Source organism: Pectinophora gossypiella, chromosome 16, assembly GCF_024362695.1.
Source record: "Pectinophora gossypiella chromosome 16, ilPecGoss1.1, whole genome shotgun sequence".
NCBI classification, from domain to species: domain Eukaryota; kingdom Metazoa; phylum Arthropoda; class Insecta; order Lepidoptera; family Gelechiidae; genus Pectinophora; species Pectinophora gossypiella.
In genome coordinates this window covers 11,684,057-11,705,603 of record NC_065419.1, presented here as the reverse complement: position 1 = coordinate 11,705,603, position 21,547 = coordinate 11,684,057, and the positions used below count along the sequence as shown (strand labels likewise).

The following is a 21,547-nucleotide window of genomic DNA, read 5'->3' as shown; positions in this document are numbered from 1 at the left end:
GTGACTCTCGAAGAATGCCACGAGATGGAGGTCCGTTTGTGGAATTTCTATTTAATTCAAGTGCGTCTGACGTGGCAATGTTAGTTGGAAATGTGGTCTAATTAAGGACAGACTAGTTAGACATTCTATTACAACAATGTCTGGAACTCTTGTGTATATTTGATTAATTTTCGACTTGTTTGTATTATGAAACAGTTATATCATCCGTGTCTTCACACTAAACTGCTTGAAAGAAACTATTCTAAATCTGCAGAGTTTTCATATCTCGTTCCGTAAAGATTGCTAAAAAATGAATATTGTGTTCCTCTTCCCCCCGGACCACTGTTGAGTGTAGTCGTGCTCTGGACCTTATTTTAATTCTTATTTAAAATTTAAATCAATTTTCTAACGCAAAAATTAAAGTGAAATAATAGGAGTGCAGAAGTCAGTTGGAGTTGGCGATAACGAGTGATTTATGCGGCGCCTGGTACATCGTCCCCCACCCGGACACTACCCACTGTTAAAGGTACGCCTTTAAACTGCTCAAACCAACCGGTGCATCCTCATCGCTGAGTCATCCTGTGAGAGGTGCTAATTGGCCTACTACGCACTATCTGGCGACGCCCACTTAACATTATACCTACAAATTGCGCATACGCATCTAGTTACAACGATTACCTCGGCGAGCCTACACTTTGTTTTCATCGCAAAGATACACATAAGTAACTTAAAATGGCAAACAGATCCATGTCCGAAACTGATTTGAGCGTCTCAGGAGACAAGACTCCTACTAACTTTGTCAATTCACGGAAGAGAATGAGAGAGGACGATTTTGGCTCTTTTAAGGAAGAGATGAAGAAAACTATGACAGCCTTATTCGAGTCAAATCGTAGCGAACTAAAAGACATCATGCTTACACTTAAAGAAATCCAGCAAGTAAATACAAAGATTGAGAATTCTATTTCTTTTTTATCGGAACAAAATGAAGAGCTAAAGAAAAAAATTGATTTTTTGGAAAATAAAGCTACTGAAGACAAAAAACATATAATCTTATTGGAGGATAAACTTGAAGAACTACAAAAAGGATACCGAAAATGCAACTTTGAGATCAAAAATGTTCCGATTAATAAAAATGAAAATAAACAGGACCTACTGAAGTTAGTTACCACACTTGCAAGTACGGTTGGCGGCAAGTTGTGTACGGCGGACGTGAAAGATATATATCGGATTCGATCGAAAAAAGCAGATTCATGTACGTCATCAATAGTGGTCGAAACCAACTCAACGTTGCTAAAAACCGAAATGCTAAAAATGTGCAAACAGTATAATTTAAGGCAGAAAATCAAATTATCTGCTAAACACCTTGGATTTACTTCTTTTGGAGATACACCAATTTATATGTCGGAACATCTCACACCACGCGGCTCCCGTCTTTATTTCCTTGCGAGGGACCTTACAAACACTAAGAAACACAAATTCTGTTGGACCGCTTACGGCAATATCTACATAAGAAAAACCGAAAACTCGCCTATTATACGAATTACAAGTGAAGCTCAAGTCCAGCAATTGATGATGAACGAAGATTGACTAGAACACACTATCACCAAAAATAAGCATCGAAATACCGCGTCTTTCCCTCATTACCAGGTTATTTTCATTGTAATGGTAGTTACTCTTTTCTATATTTTTTACGTTATCTTATCTAAGACTTTGTTATATTGCCTTAGCCAGTGTATGAGCGATATATTATTTAAGACTAAACATTACTTATATCGTATTATGCTAAGTCTAATATGTGTACAAACACTAACTTATACACGAACATTTGAAACACACAAACAATCATCTATGCACACTTACCATACAATCAATGTTGTATTGCCTAGCTGTCGTACAAATAGTTCTCAATTATACTTTCAAAATAATTTGTACCTTATAAACAGATATAGCACACCGACTGCCACAAATCATAGTTTAATCTTAAAATACAATTATGGATAGCTCTTTACAAGTCATGACACATATTGATAACACAGAAATTGCAAACTCGCATACTTATGACATACGCGAAATTCCGAGGGTATTCTCAGTTACGTCCAATGATTTTACTATCGTGTCACAGAACATTGTCAGCATTTACTCAAATTTTGAAGACTTACAAGTAAACTTAAGTGAATTAAAAATTGAGATTGACTTAATTATTTTAACAGAATGCAGGTTAGATGCAAACAAACGTATTCCTCAAATGAATAATTACTCCGCTTATCAAACCTCAAAACATCTAAACAAAGCAGATGGAGTAGTTGCCTTCATTAAAAATACACTAAAAGCTAGTATTAGTGAAGTGTCTCTAACACATGCATCATGCCTACAAATTGCACTGACTGACCTTGTTATTTTGGGGATTTATCGTTCACCGTCAAACCTAAATACTGAACAATTTACAAATTCATTGGACCAGCATTTAAATAACTTAACTTCATACAAAAATATCGTAATTACCGGAGACATAAACATAAATTTAATTTATAGACCAGATGAGGTGGCCTATAAACGTACTAATAGATTAAACTACTTGAACATGTTAGCCATGCATGGACTGCTCTCTGGTCATTCCCTTCCAACGAGAGGTGCAAACTGCTTAGATCATTTCATTTTAAAATTAAATCATAAAAATAAAAAGGCAACTATTGCGATAATTAATGCAACTATAACTGATCACTCCATGATACTACTAAACATATCTCATTTGCAAAAGTTAGACAAAAGCTTAAAAACTAAAACTATAATTAACCTAGATTCTGCCCTCCAACACTTAAACACTAACAAATTACTCGAATTGATTTCATTAACGGATCCTAATATATTTACAGATAATCTTATACATAATTTACAAAGCTGCATTCTTGCAAACACTATTAAAATAAGAATACCACAAAAATGTCGATTGATAAAACCTTGGATGACTCTTGGCCTATTATGGTGCATCACAAATAGAAATTCTATGCAAAAAAAGCTAAAAACTAACCCTGAAAATGAAATCTTAAAAATTACTTATAAGCGTTATAGAAATCACTGCAATTGCTTAATCAGGAAATTAAAAAGAAAATTTGATCGTGATCAGATAGCAAAGTCGAGCAAGGACCCTAAAAAGTTATGGAAAGCTATTAACACCATTACAAACAGAAATAAAATTATGTCATCAAATACCAGACTACTAGAAGTGGCTGCGACCCCGCAGGAAGCGGTTAATAAAATTAACACATACTTTGTTAATATTGGGAACCATCTAGCAAACGATATTATGTCAAGAAATACGTCTCATCATAAGCCTAATAATATCAAGCGGCTCAATACCTCTTCAAACACAAAACTGTCATCATTTGTTCTTTTAGAGACTGATCCTGTGGAGGTGCATGCGGTTTTAATGGGCTTGAAGTCGGATAGTTCTGCCGGATGGGACAACATTCCCACCTTTTTCCTAAAAGAAGTACATGAACTAGTAGTCCCAATAATTACTCAACTGGTGAATCTCTGTTTCCGACAAGGAGTTTTTCCGAATGCCCTTAAAAAGGCTGTTATAACACCTGTTTATAAGAATGGAGACAAAATCGACTGTGCCAATTATAGGCCAATATCCGTACTAACAGCCATCTCTAAAATATTGGAAAAATTAATTAATGTTCGTATGATCAAATATTTAAACAAATATAATATTTTATCAAATTCACAATATGGCTTTAGAAAGGGAAAGTCAACTGAGGATGCCATCCTTGCGCTTGCTTCCACTGTTACAGATAAACTGGATGGTGGAGGTAAGTGCTTGGCTGTCTTCCTCGACTTAAAAAAAGCCTTTGACACAGTCTCGGTCCCCATTCTTCTACACAGCCTTGAGAAGATAGGTATACGAGATGTACCCCTGAGATTGCTTGCAAGTTATCTAAGCGAACGTAAGCAAACTGTAAAGGTGGGAGATTACACCAGTTCTGAGAGCATCAATACTTACGGAGTTCCCCAGGGAAGTGTACTTGGACCGACCCTTTTTCTGATATACATAAACCACCTATGTAATTTGGTTTTAGAGAAAGGTCACATATTCTCCTACGCAGATGACACTGCTGTAGTCTTCTATGGCAGGACATGGAACGAAGTTCGTTTGATCGCCGAGTCTGGACTTATTAAAATAGTGGAATGGTTGGATTCCCATCTATTGACCCTTAACACCGCTAAAACAAACTATATTTGTTTCACCATGTATGAAGTCACTCAACCGACAGCTGATTTCCAAATTAAAATCCACAGATGTCAACCCCCGGCAGCGGCTGATTGTAACTGCACAGTGCTAGAGAAAGTTCATGACACTAAATACTTAGGCGTTATTGTCGACCAAAGGCTATCCTGGCATGACCACAGTGAGCTAATAATGAAGAGAATCCGCAAACTTATTTGGATCTTCAAAACCCTGCGCCATGTAACCTCTAAAAGGCTAATAAAACAAATTTACACAGCATTAGGCCAATCAATTATATCGTACTGCTTGCCTATTTGGGGTGGTGCTACAAAAACTAAATTTTTGGAATTGGAAAGAGCCCAGAGATCACTTATAAAAGTGATGCTCTTCAAACCCTTCAGGTATCCTACAGATCTCCTATATACAAAATCGGATATTCTTACGATAAGAAAACTGTACATTCTACATCTTATTCTTAAAAAACATCTTGCACTCCCTTTTGATCCAAATTTATTTAATAATAAGAGAAGAAAACATGATGTTGCTCCGATAGTAAGAGTTAAAACTACATTTGCAATGAGGCAATACAATAAACAGTCATCTTATATATATAATTTATTAAATAAAAAACTAAATATATATCCTATGTCACATTATAACTGTAAAAAATCTGTTACAGCTTGGTTAAATCAAAAAACCTACGCAGAAGTAGAATCTATCTTGCTAACGAATATATAGAATAACATAATTATATAACGTACATATACACTGCATAAGCGCACATACACTACACATACTCACACACACCCTCACATACACACGTACACTTAATTATTAGTTTACATATGTATAAAATAGTTATGGAAGAGCGGAGCCTCCTACTACAAGCAACTTCTTGCTTAAAAGGAGACCCCGAGCCCTTGTATTGTAAAAATCTACCTTTAAAGTAAATAAACATTTTTTATTTTTTTTTTTTTATTTATTTATGTAAACAGGATTTCCATAAGAAATTTTTTGTTGACCAAAGAGGATCTTACCTGTGGTGTTGCCAGACATTTCGATGATACATTTGCACTCGCGGGAAATCTCCCGCGAGTTGAAGGGGCGGACCCTCACCGCCACCTTAACTGACGACATGGCTGCTCAGTCCTCGCGCCCAGCCACTAGCACATCGGTACTGACACCGAATTTACACCTGCAACAAACGACATCCGTTAATATAGGCAATACAATTAAGCTAGTAGGTATTGCTCACTTTAGTGTTAATTTATTTCAAAGAGAAAAATAAATCTGACTCAGACGGGACTTGCTTGATCTTGACTTGAAAACAATAAATCTTTAATTTAATATTTAATTAAATTACAGTTAATTTGTGAGCAACAAATTGTAATCCATCTTTGTAGAGGTCACTAGACTGATGACAAAACTGAGGGTATCTGGTTGCCTTCAGTCTCTGTGCTAGGCAGGCAAGAAATTCTAGACAAAACTAAGCTAAGTTGGTTAAGAGCAACATATTTTCTGATCTTGAAATATGATAAAACCGGTGCCTGACAATTTCTTCAAGTTACGTAAACAGGAGAAGCGGAAGAAATATTTGGAAGTTTCGGAAAGTTGCCTATTATCGGTTTGTATACTAATATACTACTGCTGTATATTAAAACTGTAATGTACTTCATATTTAAAATGCTATTTATTTCGGTAATAGCTAAGGATTAAAATTGCGTGTTCATCTTACTCCAAGTATTAATCGATTCAATTTCACTTAAATTCTAGATTTACTTGTAGTTAACCACAGAGCTATGAATTGACGTGACAACTTTCCGATCTGGCAAATTATGACGATAAATAGTGAAGGCAACCAGGAGACAAAATGTAAGGAACCATAAGCTAGCAAAAATTCAATAAATGCATTTGGAGAAATTGCGTTACCTTTGAGTAATGGCCACGATTCAATTCAGTGCTAGCTATCAAATAGCCAGACCATTACCATACTATAGAGTTAATTTGGTTCCGATAAGATCTTAGAACATTATTAAAATGTAGTTTAGTTGTGTCGGTTTCTACATTATTAATTAATCGCCTACTGCATATTGCAGAACAATACGAAGCCATGGCCAAATTTTAAAATTCTGATCACAAATGTATGCTATAAAAAGAATATATTTCAAGAATCTGGAAAACTTTAAATAGGTACCAATTTATTCAACTAAAATTCACAGAAACTTTCAGTCTTAACGATAAATTTAGTGTCTGGAAAGTTGTAGAATGCTAAAAGGTAGATCCGAGCACAGAATATTAAGGCGTTAAATGGCAAGAAGGAATGAAAAGGAATATTCTTTCAGGGCGGCTGTTACAGACATAACGACAAGTAACGAGGCAGTAGCGAGGGGAGCGCTGGTTATTTCCACCCAAATGCTGGGATTATGCGACAATTTTCTCTGCCATAACAATTACCGAGTATTCGGGAATTAGTGTAAATGTTCCGGTGACGTCATTAGAGTGTGATGAGCCGGCGACGGTTCTTACGCAGCTTGTTTAAGTGACATTGCATGTTCTTCAGATACAAAGGAATGAACTTGTTAATCTATCTAAACAACCTCTAGTACCGTATTATGTACCTGTTAAAAGACAAGTACCTCCCCAAATGCAGCAGAGGTGCTTGAATCTCGTTAATTATACTTACAGCACAATAATGCAGTAAACGAAGAAGAAGTAGAACGAATTCCAATAAAACCAAAACACTCTTAACACAAAGTTCATTGTAACACAAAAACGTGATCCAGAACTCAACCGTTATTGGAAGGTCGAAGACACTTCGAAGAGCAAAAAACATGCACAAAAACTTACTCTAAGTACATCTATAATCCAACATAACAGAACTGTAACAGTAGCTATACATCAATGAAGTGCAAATTCTAGTACAAATCATATTACAACAGTTACAAATGAACCGCATTGAGAAGCAAGGCAATGGGTCATACTGCGTTCCTAATTAACGATTACCACGTCACGGTCCGGCGCACTCTGTTGTGCGCACGCGTCTATCAGCTGATTCGATTTCGTTTACAAACAACGCATAGTATTCTTACAATGCATTCCTTGAAGATTGAGTAGATATTTGTGATCTAATTGGCAGCACCAAAATCGTTGTTTCTCAAGACAGAAATAGATATAAATCAAATTGGAAATAGATATGACTCAACCAAGGTTGATGTAAAAGGAGGAAATATCTATCAAAAGGTCATACATCAAAATAGATGAAAATATCGATTTGAGACAAGCAAAGAGTTGGCGTAGGATTTGCTGCGATAATTTCATGGACGCACATATAGGTAAGACCTATTCCGTGTAAATTGTTTCTTAAAATGACAAAGCTAAGTAAATACCTGACGAGTAGATTTATATTAAGTAATTAATTGACGATCTCAGCACTAGAATTTCCGAACCCGGTCAAAAAAACAAATGCACTTTCACAATCCGCTGGATATTTCACACAAGAGTCTTTCGAATGGGGCATTTTCACAAACAGTATACAACGAACGATCAAGATGTTTCGGCACCAAAATCCACAGTTACTAGCACAAGGTTTGCTTATAAAATGGTGAATGTTTTCCTGAAAGTGATCCTCGCGTGCGGTAATTGGTTGCGGTCCGGTGCGCCCCGGCTGAGCGCGGCTCGTCGAAAGTGTCGGCCGTCCGCTGCACTCGCACGCACTTACGTAACACCCACTGCAGTCTACATCTTCCGAGAAATACCTACGGGACTCCACAAGATCGAAGCGGCCATGAAAACGTGTCGCCGCAGAGATGACTCACCACCACACTAGCGCCCTCTACACATCCAAGATTCGGGAGCACATCGAAGCCTTTAACCTTGGAAAAATCGACACTGCACTAGAATACCTCCACGATCCTAACCGCTAAGGACTTACCCTAGCTTCCGTGCGACCGAAGAGTGTTCGAATCGCGTTTCACGTTTGTTTTTTTTTTGTGAGAGCAGGGCGCTCCAGTCAAGTGGCAGCGCTTGCGGACATGGCGCTTCGCGGTCGGGTGCGCGGAGCGACTGCGGCCGGTGTCTCGCGGAGGGAGGCGGCGGGTGGCGGCGGCGGCGCATGCGCGCTGCACCCCGCGGCCGAGCCTTCGATCTAACGCCGCGCTGCGCGACCCCGAGCCGCGCATCCCACACCGCAAATAACACAATCCACACAAACCTGACCATTTCATTGCCGACTCCCTGAGTACGGTTCGATTGCACTTAATTATTAGGTACTGCATACACACCAAAATTTGCGACGTCATCAGTCCCACGGGACGGTGCGACTGGCCCAGAACCTTCGCCGCTACAAATACGTCAGAACCGCAATAACGATAGACCGCCGCAGTCTACACCGTCCTAATGCTCCCACGTATGAGGCTGTTTACTTAAATGCTTAGACTCTATGAATTATGGATACATTGTATGCCAGATGCCAATATGAGGTTATTCCCGTAACAATGTTAAAGGTAGGGAATATTTATAGGCGCTTGGAATGCAAAGGAGCCGGTGGGTCGAAAGGAGGTGAAGCAGAATTCTAAGCACGTGCGCTTTGATTTCAACGTCCAGATCAATTCGATGGGGCTACTTTGAATTTAATGCTGGTACCGATACCTTACACACAAATTCAACTGAGATTAAGTTGCTTCGATCCACTAACTCTTTGCTTCATAAAAAGTGTACCGGATTGTTACGTCAACAAAAAATCTTTATGCTGTGTACTTCCCGATATCCCCGACCTTTTCAAGAGTCCAGACTCTACCAATCACAATGGGCATGAGAAACGGCGTGGGTCAAGGAACTAGACAAACTACGCACTTATTCTTGTCGACCAAAACCGTGACGCAATACCCGCGTATTGATCAGATATATACCTACACGTCTGCCGACGCTATCGTAAGCTAAGCAATATGTTCAAATAAAAGGCATGAAGACACGGTAATTTGAAAGCATATGACGCAAAATAAATTTAATAAGACAGCAATAGACAACAGACCTAAAAGTAAGAATATTTTTGGTGAAAGCAGTAACGCTTTCATCGAAACTGCGTAGGTAGTGGATGACCTTTCGTCTGGAGATAAACATTATAGGGTTAAAGAAAATATTCTGGATAAGTGAAGGGCGAAACTATCTTAAAACATGGCATCATATCAGATTACTAGCGATGTTCTATGCAATACCATCACATTAAGAAAGGCAGATACGTTAAGTAGTTGATCTTGGTTGGTTGCGAAGTGCGAAGTAACTATATATTTGGCGAGACAATAATAATCTCTCATGCTAGTATTGCTCAGGTCATTCATCGACCTTACAACCCACAATAGAAGACGAAGAACATAAATAAAGCCTCTACAAAAATAGATAACAAAGGGGTCATCGTAATACCATGCTAAGAAAGACATGAGGTAAGGATCCGGATAAACATGTCATTTTCACTAACAATAGCAAGAAAGGCGCTAGGTAACGTACATAACAATGGGATGGTGATGATAATAATATTTATAAAGACAACAGCAACAAGGCTCTATTACAAATTGATAGCTGGCTCGTGTAACTGCCGGCGTATTAGCTCGAGCGCCGTTAGGGTTCACATTACATATAACGTGAGCATAAAAGATGTTTATGGAAGACCAACCATGAGGGTAACATCTAACTGGATACCTTTTTCAGTTATTAATAATATCGATTGGAAAGTTACGGGCGTGTCGTCATTTTATTCCAATACTGACATTTTGCCCCGTGTTCCTACCTGGGTCAGCCACATGGGACGACGAGTAAAATATATTAGGTACGAGTTTTAAATTTTTATAGTACCGTCTAGAGACGCACATATCTTTTTGAGAATTGAAGACGGTAGTAAAAGAGGATTGGGGAATTTGCACGTCTGTTTAATCTGATTTTGTTCTTTAAATTCTCTGAACAATCAGGCAAATGGGGTATAGATGTAATAGTGTTTTATTATTATTATTTGTATGTCGTTTCCATATCTCGGGACTATGGAGTCCCGGACTTTTGGAAGGCATGCGTGGGGCCGAAGCCAACACATTATTATTATAATTACTAGAATACCTGACTGTTTGTTTTCTGTTCTAGAAAAACGAAATTTGTATATAACTTATTGTACCTTATTTCGCTAGGAACATGCGGTACTTGATTTGGGATAGCTGTTACAATTTCATTTTTCATTTGTTTTCTTCTGGAACTATAAATAAATACCCTATTACAGACCCACTGCTGGACAGAACGGGCGTCGTCGTCGACGTCCCATTCGCCACGGGTTTTAAGAGAAACACGCAGACCCGACATAAATAGACACACTTTTAACAACAGATACTTCGTTACTTATAAAAGAAAAAAAGGAAAATAGACTCCGAAGATGTCTCAAGATCCAATTAGTAGCATCTTGAGTTACTCGTTCTGTAGAAAAATTCCAAACGAAGAAGGCAGGTAACTGAATGTCGTCTAAAAATAGCTTATGCTTCGACTAATGATGCAGGGGCTGCGCAAAGCAAAAGCGTTTTCCAGCGGCCTTAATGGATTGCAGCGAATGATCGTAATTTATTTGATGAAGCTTTGTAATTGGTGCTTTAGAATCATTTATAAGAAAAATGTTACCCGTAACGGCTGGTATTATTACACGTGTTAAGTACTTTTTAAATCAAGGGTTCTACTCTCGGTAAGTCTATAGTCATTTTCAATGTTAGGTACCTCATCATCATCATCATCATCAGCCCATTAACGTCCCTACTGCTGGGGCACGGGCCTTCCCTATGGATGGATAGGGAGGTCGGGCCTTAAACCATCACGCGGGCCCAGTGCGGATTGATGGTTATTAACGACTGCTAATGCAGCCGGGACCAACGGCTTAACGTGCCTTCCGAAGCACGGAGGAGCTCGAGCTGAAAACTTTTTTTGTGGTCACCCATCCTATGACCGGCCTTTGCGAAAGTTGCTTAACAATCGAAACATAACAAATGAAATGAAAATTTATTGCAATAAATGTGGTAAGTATATCGATGGAAGTAAAGCTTATAGCGCTCAGCACATTGATATTATATTTTGGTATTATATTATACTAAGTAATCTTATAAAGACGTTAGAGTACTTAACGAATAAGATTTAATATAACATAGCATCATGAGGCAGAGCTGTATACTATAATACACCCACTTCTCGCCAGCTATGTTTAAGTCCACGTAATGGGGGCGAACCCATTGCCATTGCCCGAGCACAAATCCTGGAAACCACGTGATATCAATTAATTATTATTATTAGTAATTATCTATGATCCAAACGTGAGTTCACACTCATGAAGTCGAACTATTCTACCTCACTTAACATACACACGCACATACACACACACTTACATTTACACATGCCATACATCTACTCAAAAATCTAACACAATTTCCTTTTCTTTTTTTCTTGAAATAAAATAAATAAAATTCTTTATGCGTTGAAACACTATAGTAAAAGTACAATAATAACATACAGCATGTGCACGGCAGTACTATAGGCATACCATTGGACGGCCGACCACGGCCCGCTTTCACACTAGGATCTAACTTGTATTCTTTAGTTATGGTTACTGTTTATTAGGTATGTAAATTAGATTTCCACCTTCATATAGAAGAGCGGTGTCTCCTGGCACAGGCATACTTTGCTTAAAAGGAGACCCTTGCATTTAAGCTTCAAGAGCATAATGGAAAAAAAAACTGTGGTTAAGAGCCGGAGCCGGGATTCGAACCCGCGACACCGCGATGTAACTCACGCGTTCTCCGAACAGGGCCATTCAAAATATAGCGTGAATGAGGTTAAAACGTGTTCGATGTAAGTGGCTGGCTTAACTTAGTTGAACCAGCTTCTTATCACGCAAAACCTAATTAGTTTGTTGCAGAAGTCGAGTGTCGAGTTAGTAAACTCTGGAGGAGGCTTTTAAGATTCTAATGTAAATTACCAGTAATCGGGATAGGTAGTGCCATATGAACCCTGAATGTTGGGACGAATGTTGTTATGTTACATTATAATGTCTTCTTTGAGATATCTCCGGCCAAGTAAGATAAGACAAGATAATCGTTTATTTGCGAGAATACATTATATAAATTAGATATTAGTAACTTAGTCCAGTACAGTATTCGGCGTACAGGCAAGCATGCAAATGTAATTTTTTTTTAATATTTACTATTAATAAAATTCATGTCATTATATTACTAACATTAAAAAAGATAAAAATCACAATTACAAAAAAAGTAGTTAAGTAGTTAATGCCATCTGTGGCAAATCTACAATAAGTCACGCCGAAAAAACACTTTGAGATATCATAAGTACAGTCCAAACAACACAACAGCAACAGTCCAACAGTGTTGAAATATCGAGAGTCTCATATCCCTGATTTAAACGCGGTAAGAACCCGTTATTATGTGTTTTAAAACAATGTATAAATACAGTCCTACTAATATTACAAAATTTGACGATCCAGGCTAGGAAATGCAATCCCGATCTCGCGGAATCTCGATCTCGCGAGATCTCGTCTAATTTTTCGGGATCAATCCCGAAGCATAATATGACGAGATCCCATATTCGAGATTGACGGGATTAGACGAATCTCCTTTGAGTTATACCTTTGGCTTTGATTATGCTGATATATTTTTTTAATTAAACGCAGTACTCGTATCCCAAACAAGGTCGTTTCGTATCGTTTTCAGCCAACCTAACTTAACATTTTTTATGAACTAAACCTGACACAAATTGGTGCTGTGCGGAGAGTTACCTTTATACGAGTATACATCTTCTTCTTCCATCGAGTGGGTTGTGAGGTAGATTACCAACCTCATCAACCCCACGTTATTATTCTTTATTCTATGCCTAAATTAATGGATGATATTGTAGTGTCAGATTCAATTCAAAAGTCAAAAAACACTAGATCTGCGTGAACATTTAAAATAGGTCCCACTACTTTTGGGGGGACTAGATTGTAATTCATAAGGAAATACATGAACTTCTTAATTTAATTGCATAATAAATAATATGTACCCATAACCAGTAAGTAAATATTGATGAGTTTTGTTGTAATAGGTAACAAGGTAAATACCACCACCCATTTTCAAAGAATGAATGAAAGTTCCTCAATCCTATATACCTAATCTAATGTAAATTCAGTGCTCAATCACGAGTCCTAAGTATTGTCTGGAAGGCTGAAAACCTTCAGCAGATTTCATTATCTCGACAGACAATATACTCGTTTCAAGCCTACCCGACTAGAGGATAAAAATACAGGATGTTATCTTAGTTACATCGTAACGAAAACTTTAAGGGATGATTCAGGCCATAATTCTAAGTTGATATCAAGTGGATATAACCGTCGCAAAAGTATGGAACAAGTGGAAAAAAAATCCGGCAGGAAAATCCACTTGATATCAACTCAGAATAAAAATCAAAAAAAAAAAAAAGTCTGAATCATCCCCCTCAGTATTTGTTACGATGTCACTAACACCCTATCTACTTGTATGGCTACTTGTATGTACTAGTACAGGGTGTGATTCAGAGTTACCAAGTGGAATTTTCCATCGCAAAAGTATAGAATAATTTAAAAAACACAAAAGAACATGAATTTTACGACGGAAAATTCCAATTGATAGTAACTCAGAATCATGGTCTGAATCATTCCCCTCAGTATTCGTTACGATGTCACTAACACCCTGTATATATTATATGCGTGAACATAACACAAGTGATTCTTAAGAATAAGAAGAATAAGAATAATTTATTTGCCAGAAAACAGTATTTACAGATGTAATTGTATACAGTAGTCCGTGTTTTCAGCTTACAAGTAAGCATGCAAATTTATGTTGTTGCTACACATGCATCTACAATTAAATAATAATTATATAATACAAATCAATCATAAAATAAAATAATAATAATAATAATAAAACTCTAATTAACAATGTCAAAATTTAGTTTTTATAATCTAGAAATTCCTTAATACTATAAAAGCAATGTTGTAGCAACCATTTTGTCAAATTAACTTTAAAAGCAGCTTTGGTCATCTTTCTATAAGTTTTGTATACTTCTAATAAAGTCGTTGTCCACAAAAGGAAAGAACACTATATACGGGTAGTAAGATCTTACAAGATATTCGCCACGACCCAAACACGTATCGTAGACTATATTGGTGGCCATATTGTGGAGAAGGCACGCAGCGCCAATTTTACGATATTTTTGACCCGGCACGTGGTGGGCATAGTTAGAACTGGAACATCCAAACAGACGGAAGTACTCGTGTAATAACAAACTATTGGCTTTGATTTAGGATGAAATAAATAATAAAATACAGTACAAACCGGCTAACATTAAGACTACTAGGAAGTACATATTGATGATGATGACGATAAATTTTGGACCATTATTGGGAAGGTAATACAGAACATTCTTGGGTGTCAGTCAACAGACTACCCAAAGACTTAAAACGATTATCAAAAAACACGCGAATAACTCAACATTAACACATTTAAAATTAGCTACATTTCGTAGCTAAAAAAGTTCCGTACATACACGGTTCGATATCAAAAAATCGTCCTGGGCGTATCATAAAAGTCTACCTACTCCAAAATATCATAACATAAGCTCACGACTATATCAAAATGGGGTAGTCAGAGGTACATCCATCGCAAGACGAACTAAGTACTCACATCTCACCGAGTTTTCTGTTAGACAGTTACTCCAAAATAATAATTACGAAAAAGATAAATGAAAAAGATTGATCGCAAAAAGTACGTTTTGCTGATGGATGATAATTGAACATCGGTACATTTGTAAAGACAGAATCAGGGTTTTTTTAGTCAATAATATTCCATTCGGTAAACGAGGCTTCATTTTCCATTTTAAAGCTTTTGGAATGAAAATTTTAATGCGGAAATCGATGTCTGGGTGTGACGGGATGAAATATGAAATAACAAGTTTGATATTGCAGAGAACAAACAACATACAATATTTTCCTTCCACTCCTGCTGAAATCCCCGAGGATAACAAGATAAAATTGAGCTGACCTAGAGAGCTAAGGACTTATATGATATGATGTATACTTAGAACAGCGTATGTTTAATGAAAAGGCAAAGACGCAAAGACTTCTAAACAACAAAGAGATGCGAGAGCGGGGAATGGAAGTAAAGAATAAAAGAAACCCTTGAGACTTAATCGAGCAGAGTGCAAAGCGAGATCGAGAGAACTTGCTCTCTTAAACGTTGCAATAGACATAGCTCCACTTTTTGCACAATAACATAAGGTTAAACACGAGAGTCAAAGTCACCCTGAAAAATACGTACAATTTATACTTGCCAAGAATTATATGGCCGATGTGGGAATACAAGTTTACACTTAGTTAGAATTTAGACCGAAAGACTTGCACTATTTATCCACTACATTGTTTATCTAGACTGTTAGACCAACAGAAGGTCCAATCAGAACAAAGAGACTGTTTGTTACAAAGTTCAGTCTACGGGGAATCTATATCCTAGATCCAAACTTTGTTTAATCCGAGAAGATTTATACCTTGCCGTCTGGTAACAGCCCCGTTGAGGTTTCTTGCAAGATAAATAAAGAAAGTCTCAATATCAATGCGAAGACTTTAAGCAGACTTTCGGCAGACTTTAAGCTAAGTATACATTTTTTACAATCGATGCACATTTCCATTTTTGTTTGGGAGTAATCTATTTTCTAAAAATGTACCTACCAGATACGAGAAACTCAAAAAGGTGCACCTTTGTTACACTTTGTCAGTGTTATATTTTTATTTGTCATGGCTACAAGAAAGAATCTTACTAATATTATAAATATGAAAGTTTGTGAGTAGGGATGTTTGGATATTTGTTACTCTTTCACGCAAAAACTTACGAATGATTTTAATGAAACATTACAATTATGTAGCTTATACATCAGAATAACACATAGGCTACAATTTATAAAGAGATTGTGTGAATTGTCAAAAATGTGACGATAAGTGTCAAGTAAGTAGGAAAAAATCTACCATCTGCAAGCATTTCTGTCGTGCGCTGACATACCGTTACACATATGTAATGTACAGTCATGAGCAATATAATGTACCCACTTTAGGACTCTGCCGCACTAACATATTTGACATTTAGTGAGACTTATAGTTCAATTTCTCAAAAAAGTTAATGTGACATGGTACCAAAGTGTATACATACATATTAATGCTCGTGACCGTATGATGTGATGGAAATGTTTATCTTAAATGGTCCTACGAAAAAGCCAGGCCTATGATTAGGGCTGTGTAGTGATTGATCTATATACGTTTTTTTTTAATTATTAACTTTAGAGTCTATACCCTAAATTTAATCATTTAAAAAATCGGAAATTCTTACCGCGGAAACCAAAATCCACGCGGACGAATTCGCAGGCGGTCGCTAGTCTAATTATAAATCCTATTGTGTATTTTGTACCACACATTGTGTACCAAATAATAGGGAGAATAGAAACAAAGAAAAGCTATATAAATACATAACAGCTACAGTTGACGGCCTCTACCAAATCAATGTCAACATAATTCGTACGAACAATGACCCATGACGTAACGGGCTGATAGATCCGCAACAACCAACAACAAACAATCACGAGTAAACAACACATCTCATCATCGTGAAGTTAGTAACAAAGAGATAGACGTAATAACAAAAGCGTGATAATAACGACCGGAACTTAGTAACACAGTCAAGGTTCGTGCTTAACTTAATGACCAGCCATCGAAGCTCAAGGACTCTAGAAAACATTCCCAATTCTACCATATTCTTAAAAAAGAAAACAGTTCAGAGCGAAATTGCACATTTAGGAATGATAGGAACAATAAAAACACATAATAACGGGTTCTTACCGCGTATAAATCAGGGATATGAGACTCCCGATATTTCGACACTGTTGCAAGTGCCATGATCACGGGATGACCACCCCGTCATCCCATCGGGAGACTCATATCCCTGATTTGAACGCGGTAAGAACCCGTTATTATGTGTTTTAATTATGATAATAACCGCGTAAACCTAAAACAAGGAACAATAAAGATAGGAGTAATAAAGATAAGATATCGTTTTAAAAATTTTGTAAATTCCAAAAAAGATATTTGCTATAACAACTAAGGAACATTACGCAGAAAGTTAAAGCACGTAGTTTCGTTTATTATATCTCTAAAGACTTCAAAACAAGGGGTGAAATGTTTCGTAGTGCTCAATTCGCAAATAAAGACGTTAATTAGAAACAAACGCGTTGCCGCACCAATTACGAGGCAATTTCTCGGACCGTGTTCTTGCTCTGGGATTGCGACAACCCTCCATGTTACTAACATTTCCACAAAATACCTACAAACTTCTAAACAATGAGAGCCTGAAGCAATAGCCATTGTTTCGTTTCTCTTTCTTAACCTCTCGGGTCCATATTCCACCCGACCTTTGAAAGCTACTTTTATTAATTCTAAGAATTTACTCCGTTTGAATTGGAATCCAGCTTTATAATTATTAAACAATGTCAAACATTATGAAATTGTCTCAACAGCATGTCCATGTCGGACGTACAATATTACAAATAGGTAATGTCAGTATTAAGCATCAAGGAATTAAGTAAGTATTTAAAAAGTTTGCAAAGTTTGGCATTAGATTTGTTTGTAATTTATATTTCAAATTGGCAATTCACAGAGAATAAATAATAAACTTCCCAGAACTAGAGATTGTTATTTATAATAATAAAGTAATAGAACTTAGCAGCCGAACGTCTCCTCCAATACGAGAACGATTATCGGAAAAAACTTTTCTCGTTCACTAAAAATAGATCCGAAAATTGAATAACGAATGTGACTTTGGGTTCGTCTCTCAGAATCTATTCTGACGTCACTAGACGATAAACAAACACACAATTCATTTATTGAAAATCCAATAAATTATCAAGATATCTTTAAGTACCATTCTTATAATAGAACATACGTATTGCTGAGGAAAATTCGAGAATGCTCGAGAGCGTTCCATGACGGCAAAGGGCTCATCAATAATCCCGAACATATTTTCACATTTTCGTGGTCCCCGTCACCTTTCTAGGGGCTGGAGTAGACGTCTTGGAGCTCATGAATATTTTAATATTTAACACATTGCCTCAAAGGATGCCTGCACACATGCCAGCATGTTTGTTCTTCAGCCAAGTTCAAAAGATTGTGAAGAGCCTCCGATACAGCTGACTGGGGCAGGTTTCGTGAGCCTTCACTTTGTAGTTCGTATCTTTAATAAGGAAACAACTCACGTATAAACCCTGAATAACTCTGGCTTGCAAAAAGCAACGTGTTTGGTCTTCAATTTTCTCGTAACATAGAAGCTATTATTGGGAGAATTTTATGTTTGGAAAAAAAGATTTGTGGCTGTAGCGCCGGAAAAATTACATTAAAGAATCTCCTTAAATAACTACATAATAATAAGTATATTGTGTTATGCGACCGAAAGTAAATCCGACAAAGTACTAACAAACGTCTCGTTTCCTCAACGAGAATCGGTTTAAAAGAATTTTAAAGAAACGTTTACTCGAAAAGATCTGTTTTATAGATAAGTCCATATTTAACTCTACTACTATCTACTATTATTTTTTTTGCGTATGTAAGAGGATGCTTAAAAGAAACGCCAGGTGAAGAGTACTCTAAACCAGCGAGCATTCATTAGGACTTTGACGAGAGTGGAAGAGGTCAAACTAGTGTGTTAGAGTCGTAGTAAATGGAATTCCGTGTCTCTGCCTACCCCAACGGGAAATGCGCGTGATCTCATGTATGTATGTACTACCATTTGTGCAATAAACAATATAAAGTATGGCGCTCTCATATCAACAAGATAATGCCAGCAAAGTTTTTCATTTCGAAGTCAATTTGTTGGAGATATTGCGGCCATGAGCCGGTAACAGAATACCCTGTTTAAAGCGCCCCAGCAAGGATATACATTGTCCTACATAACAAGTTGTATGATATTAAACTTTGCTGTGTCCCTACTGTTTTACAGTACAAGTCCTGTCATGCAGCACGCGTTACATTACTCAATTACGTAGAGATACTATTTGAAATATACCGAGAACAAAATTACGCCCAGTCATCATCATCATCTCCCTAGCATTATCTGAAAATTTGACAGGTCCGGTTTTTTACAGAAGCGACTGCCTGCCTGACCTTCCAACCCGCGAAATGAAAACCAGCCCAATACAGGTTAGGTCACATACCTCCGAAAATGCATTTCTCGGGAATATGGGTTTCCTCACGATGTATTCCTTCACCGCTGAGCACGTGATCATCATTTACGATCCAAACATGACTGCGAAAACAAATTCGACAATCATTAGTTTGGCTTGTGCTAGATTCGAACCTGCGACCTCAAAGTGAAAGGCAACCGTTCTACCAACTGGGCTACCACGGCAAACAAACATCGATTAATAGTTTTTACACTTATACGCTTGCGTCACGATGTGCAAAAGCTTCCCAGAATCAATTTTCAACTAGCAACAGTACGCTGAAGTATGCTTCATAGCTACCTATATGTTGATGGAGAGCTCGCCTATGCGTCAATGTACGTAAAGCAAACTTAATATTCTCTAAACTGAATTACCTGTTACTAACTAGATTGCTTTAAACCAGTGGTTCCTAACCTTTTTAATGTCACTACCCCTGTGAACAAGTATGGAAATTGAGTTTACCCCTAATTTAAAATAATTAAAACTTTTATTATGTAAGTAAGAAAATGCCCGTTTAGGTAACTAGTAAAGTAATATATAAATCTCGGAGTTAACTAGTGTGAAGATTGAAATTGTTTTGCATTCGCAAGTATGACAATATTAGGTTCGGTTTCACTCAACGCGGATCTCATGTCATGCTCACCTTTCAGACGGTTTCTGGCTTTTGTTTTTAACGTAACAAGAGTTATAATACTATTTCGTGCCATCCCGTGTTACTCCCCTAGAATCTCCATTTTACCTTTGAGGGGGTAATTACCCCCAGGTTAGGAACCACTGCTTTAAAAGCTTCATTATCTAATGACATTGTTATTATTAATAGCCATGTGTGTAACAGCCTCCGTGGTCTCGTGGTTAGAGCGTTAGGCTCACGATCTGGAGGTCCGGGTTCGATTCCCGATGGGGACATTGTCGAAATCACTTTGTGAGACTGTCCTTTGTTTGGTAAGGACCTTTCAGGCTTGAATCACCTGATTGTCCGAAAAAATAAGATGACTCCGTGCTTCGGAGGGCACGTTAAGCCGTTGGTCCCGGCTATTAGCCGTAAAAACACCTCCACCAACCCGCAGTGGAGCAGCGTGGTGGAGTATGCTCCATACCCCCTCCGGTTGATTGAGGGGAGGCCTGTGCCCAGCAGTGGGACGTAGGTATATAGGCTGTTTATGTTATGTGTGTCCCACTGCAGAGCAAAGTCATCTCTCCTTCTCTTTCTCTCCTCCCTGTACCCAGCCTGTTAGGTTATAATAACATTACGTATACGTATAGTTGCACTTAAAATTGGAACGCGACAAGGACGCACGTTTTATTCTATGTTTTTGGTTAGCTGCATGCATATCGTAAAAACCGACTAAGACATTGTATGTTATGGGGCGATGAACTGATCACCTACCACGTTCATCTTAGGACTTCATTTCAAAAGTGCCATATCAAAAGCCCCGATTCCTGCAGACACCTCCTCATTTTATTTTAAATTATACCCGTCATTTTCTTATACGCCGAAAAGGAAAGGGACGGATGATTGACAACTGTTAATTTTAAAATGAATGAATAACCCCGGCAAATAAAATAGGCATCTCGCTCATATGCAATCCGTTGGACGTGTGCTGTCAAGTTAATTCTGTCGAGCTATTGGCGAATATAAAATTTTGGAAGGGCTTTTTAAATTTCTGCCTAAAATTGACGTGGTTTCCATAAATTTTATGCCTGTCGATTACCCGTCCCTTTCTTTTTCAACGGATGAGAAAATGACAGGTATAACTTAAAATAAAGTTAGATGGCGTCTGCAGGAATTAGCACCATTGTCAACTTAAAAAAAAAATAACATGCATAGACCTTAACTTAAAATTTAAAGGAAATGTTAAAATAATAGAAAATGACTAAGGACGTAACTGCTATTGGTATTAACTATTTCTCGGAAATAAATTAATAGTCTTCTTTAGTATGGGTGGTAAGTTCGATGAACGACCTCACCAACCCCGGTCTCGGGGTTATTATTGAGCCGTCAAAGCCTCATGACATGGCCCATGTGACGATAACGATCATGTA

General features: G+C 37.5%; 1 protein-coding gene across 14 annotated transcripts in view; it reads right to left on the bottom strand.

Annotated features, from left to right (window-relative positions):
• Nucleotides 1-21,547, bottom strand: part of LOC126373756 (kinesin-like protein unc-104) — a 139,880-nt gene that overhangs the window by 60,737 nt on the left and 57,596 nt on the right. For 13 of the 14 annotated variants that reach the window (XM_050020012.1, XM_050020019.1, XM_050020018.1 and 10 more), the window contains exon 3: nucleotides 5,248-5,405. In XM_050020012.1, the coding sequence (XP_049875969.1) occupies nucleotides 5,248-5,347 (100 nt within the window). In that variant the 5' untranslated portion in view covers nucleotides 5,348-5,405. Of the gene's footprint in view, nucleotides 1-5,247; nucleotides 5,406-8,141; nucleotides 8,254-21,547 lie in introns of those variants that run through there. The other variant, XM_050020014.1, reaches the window with a different exon arrangement.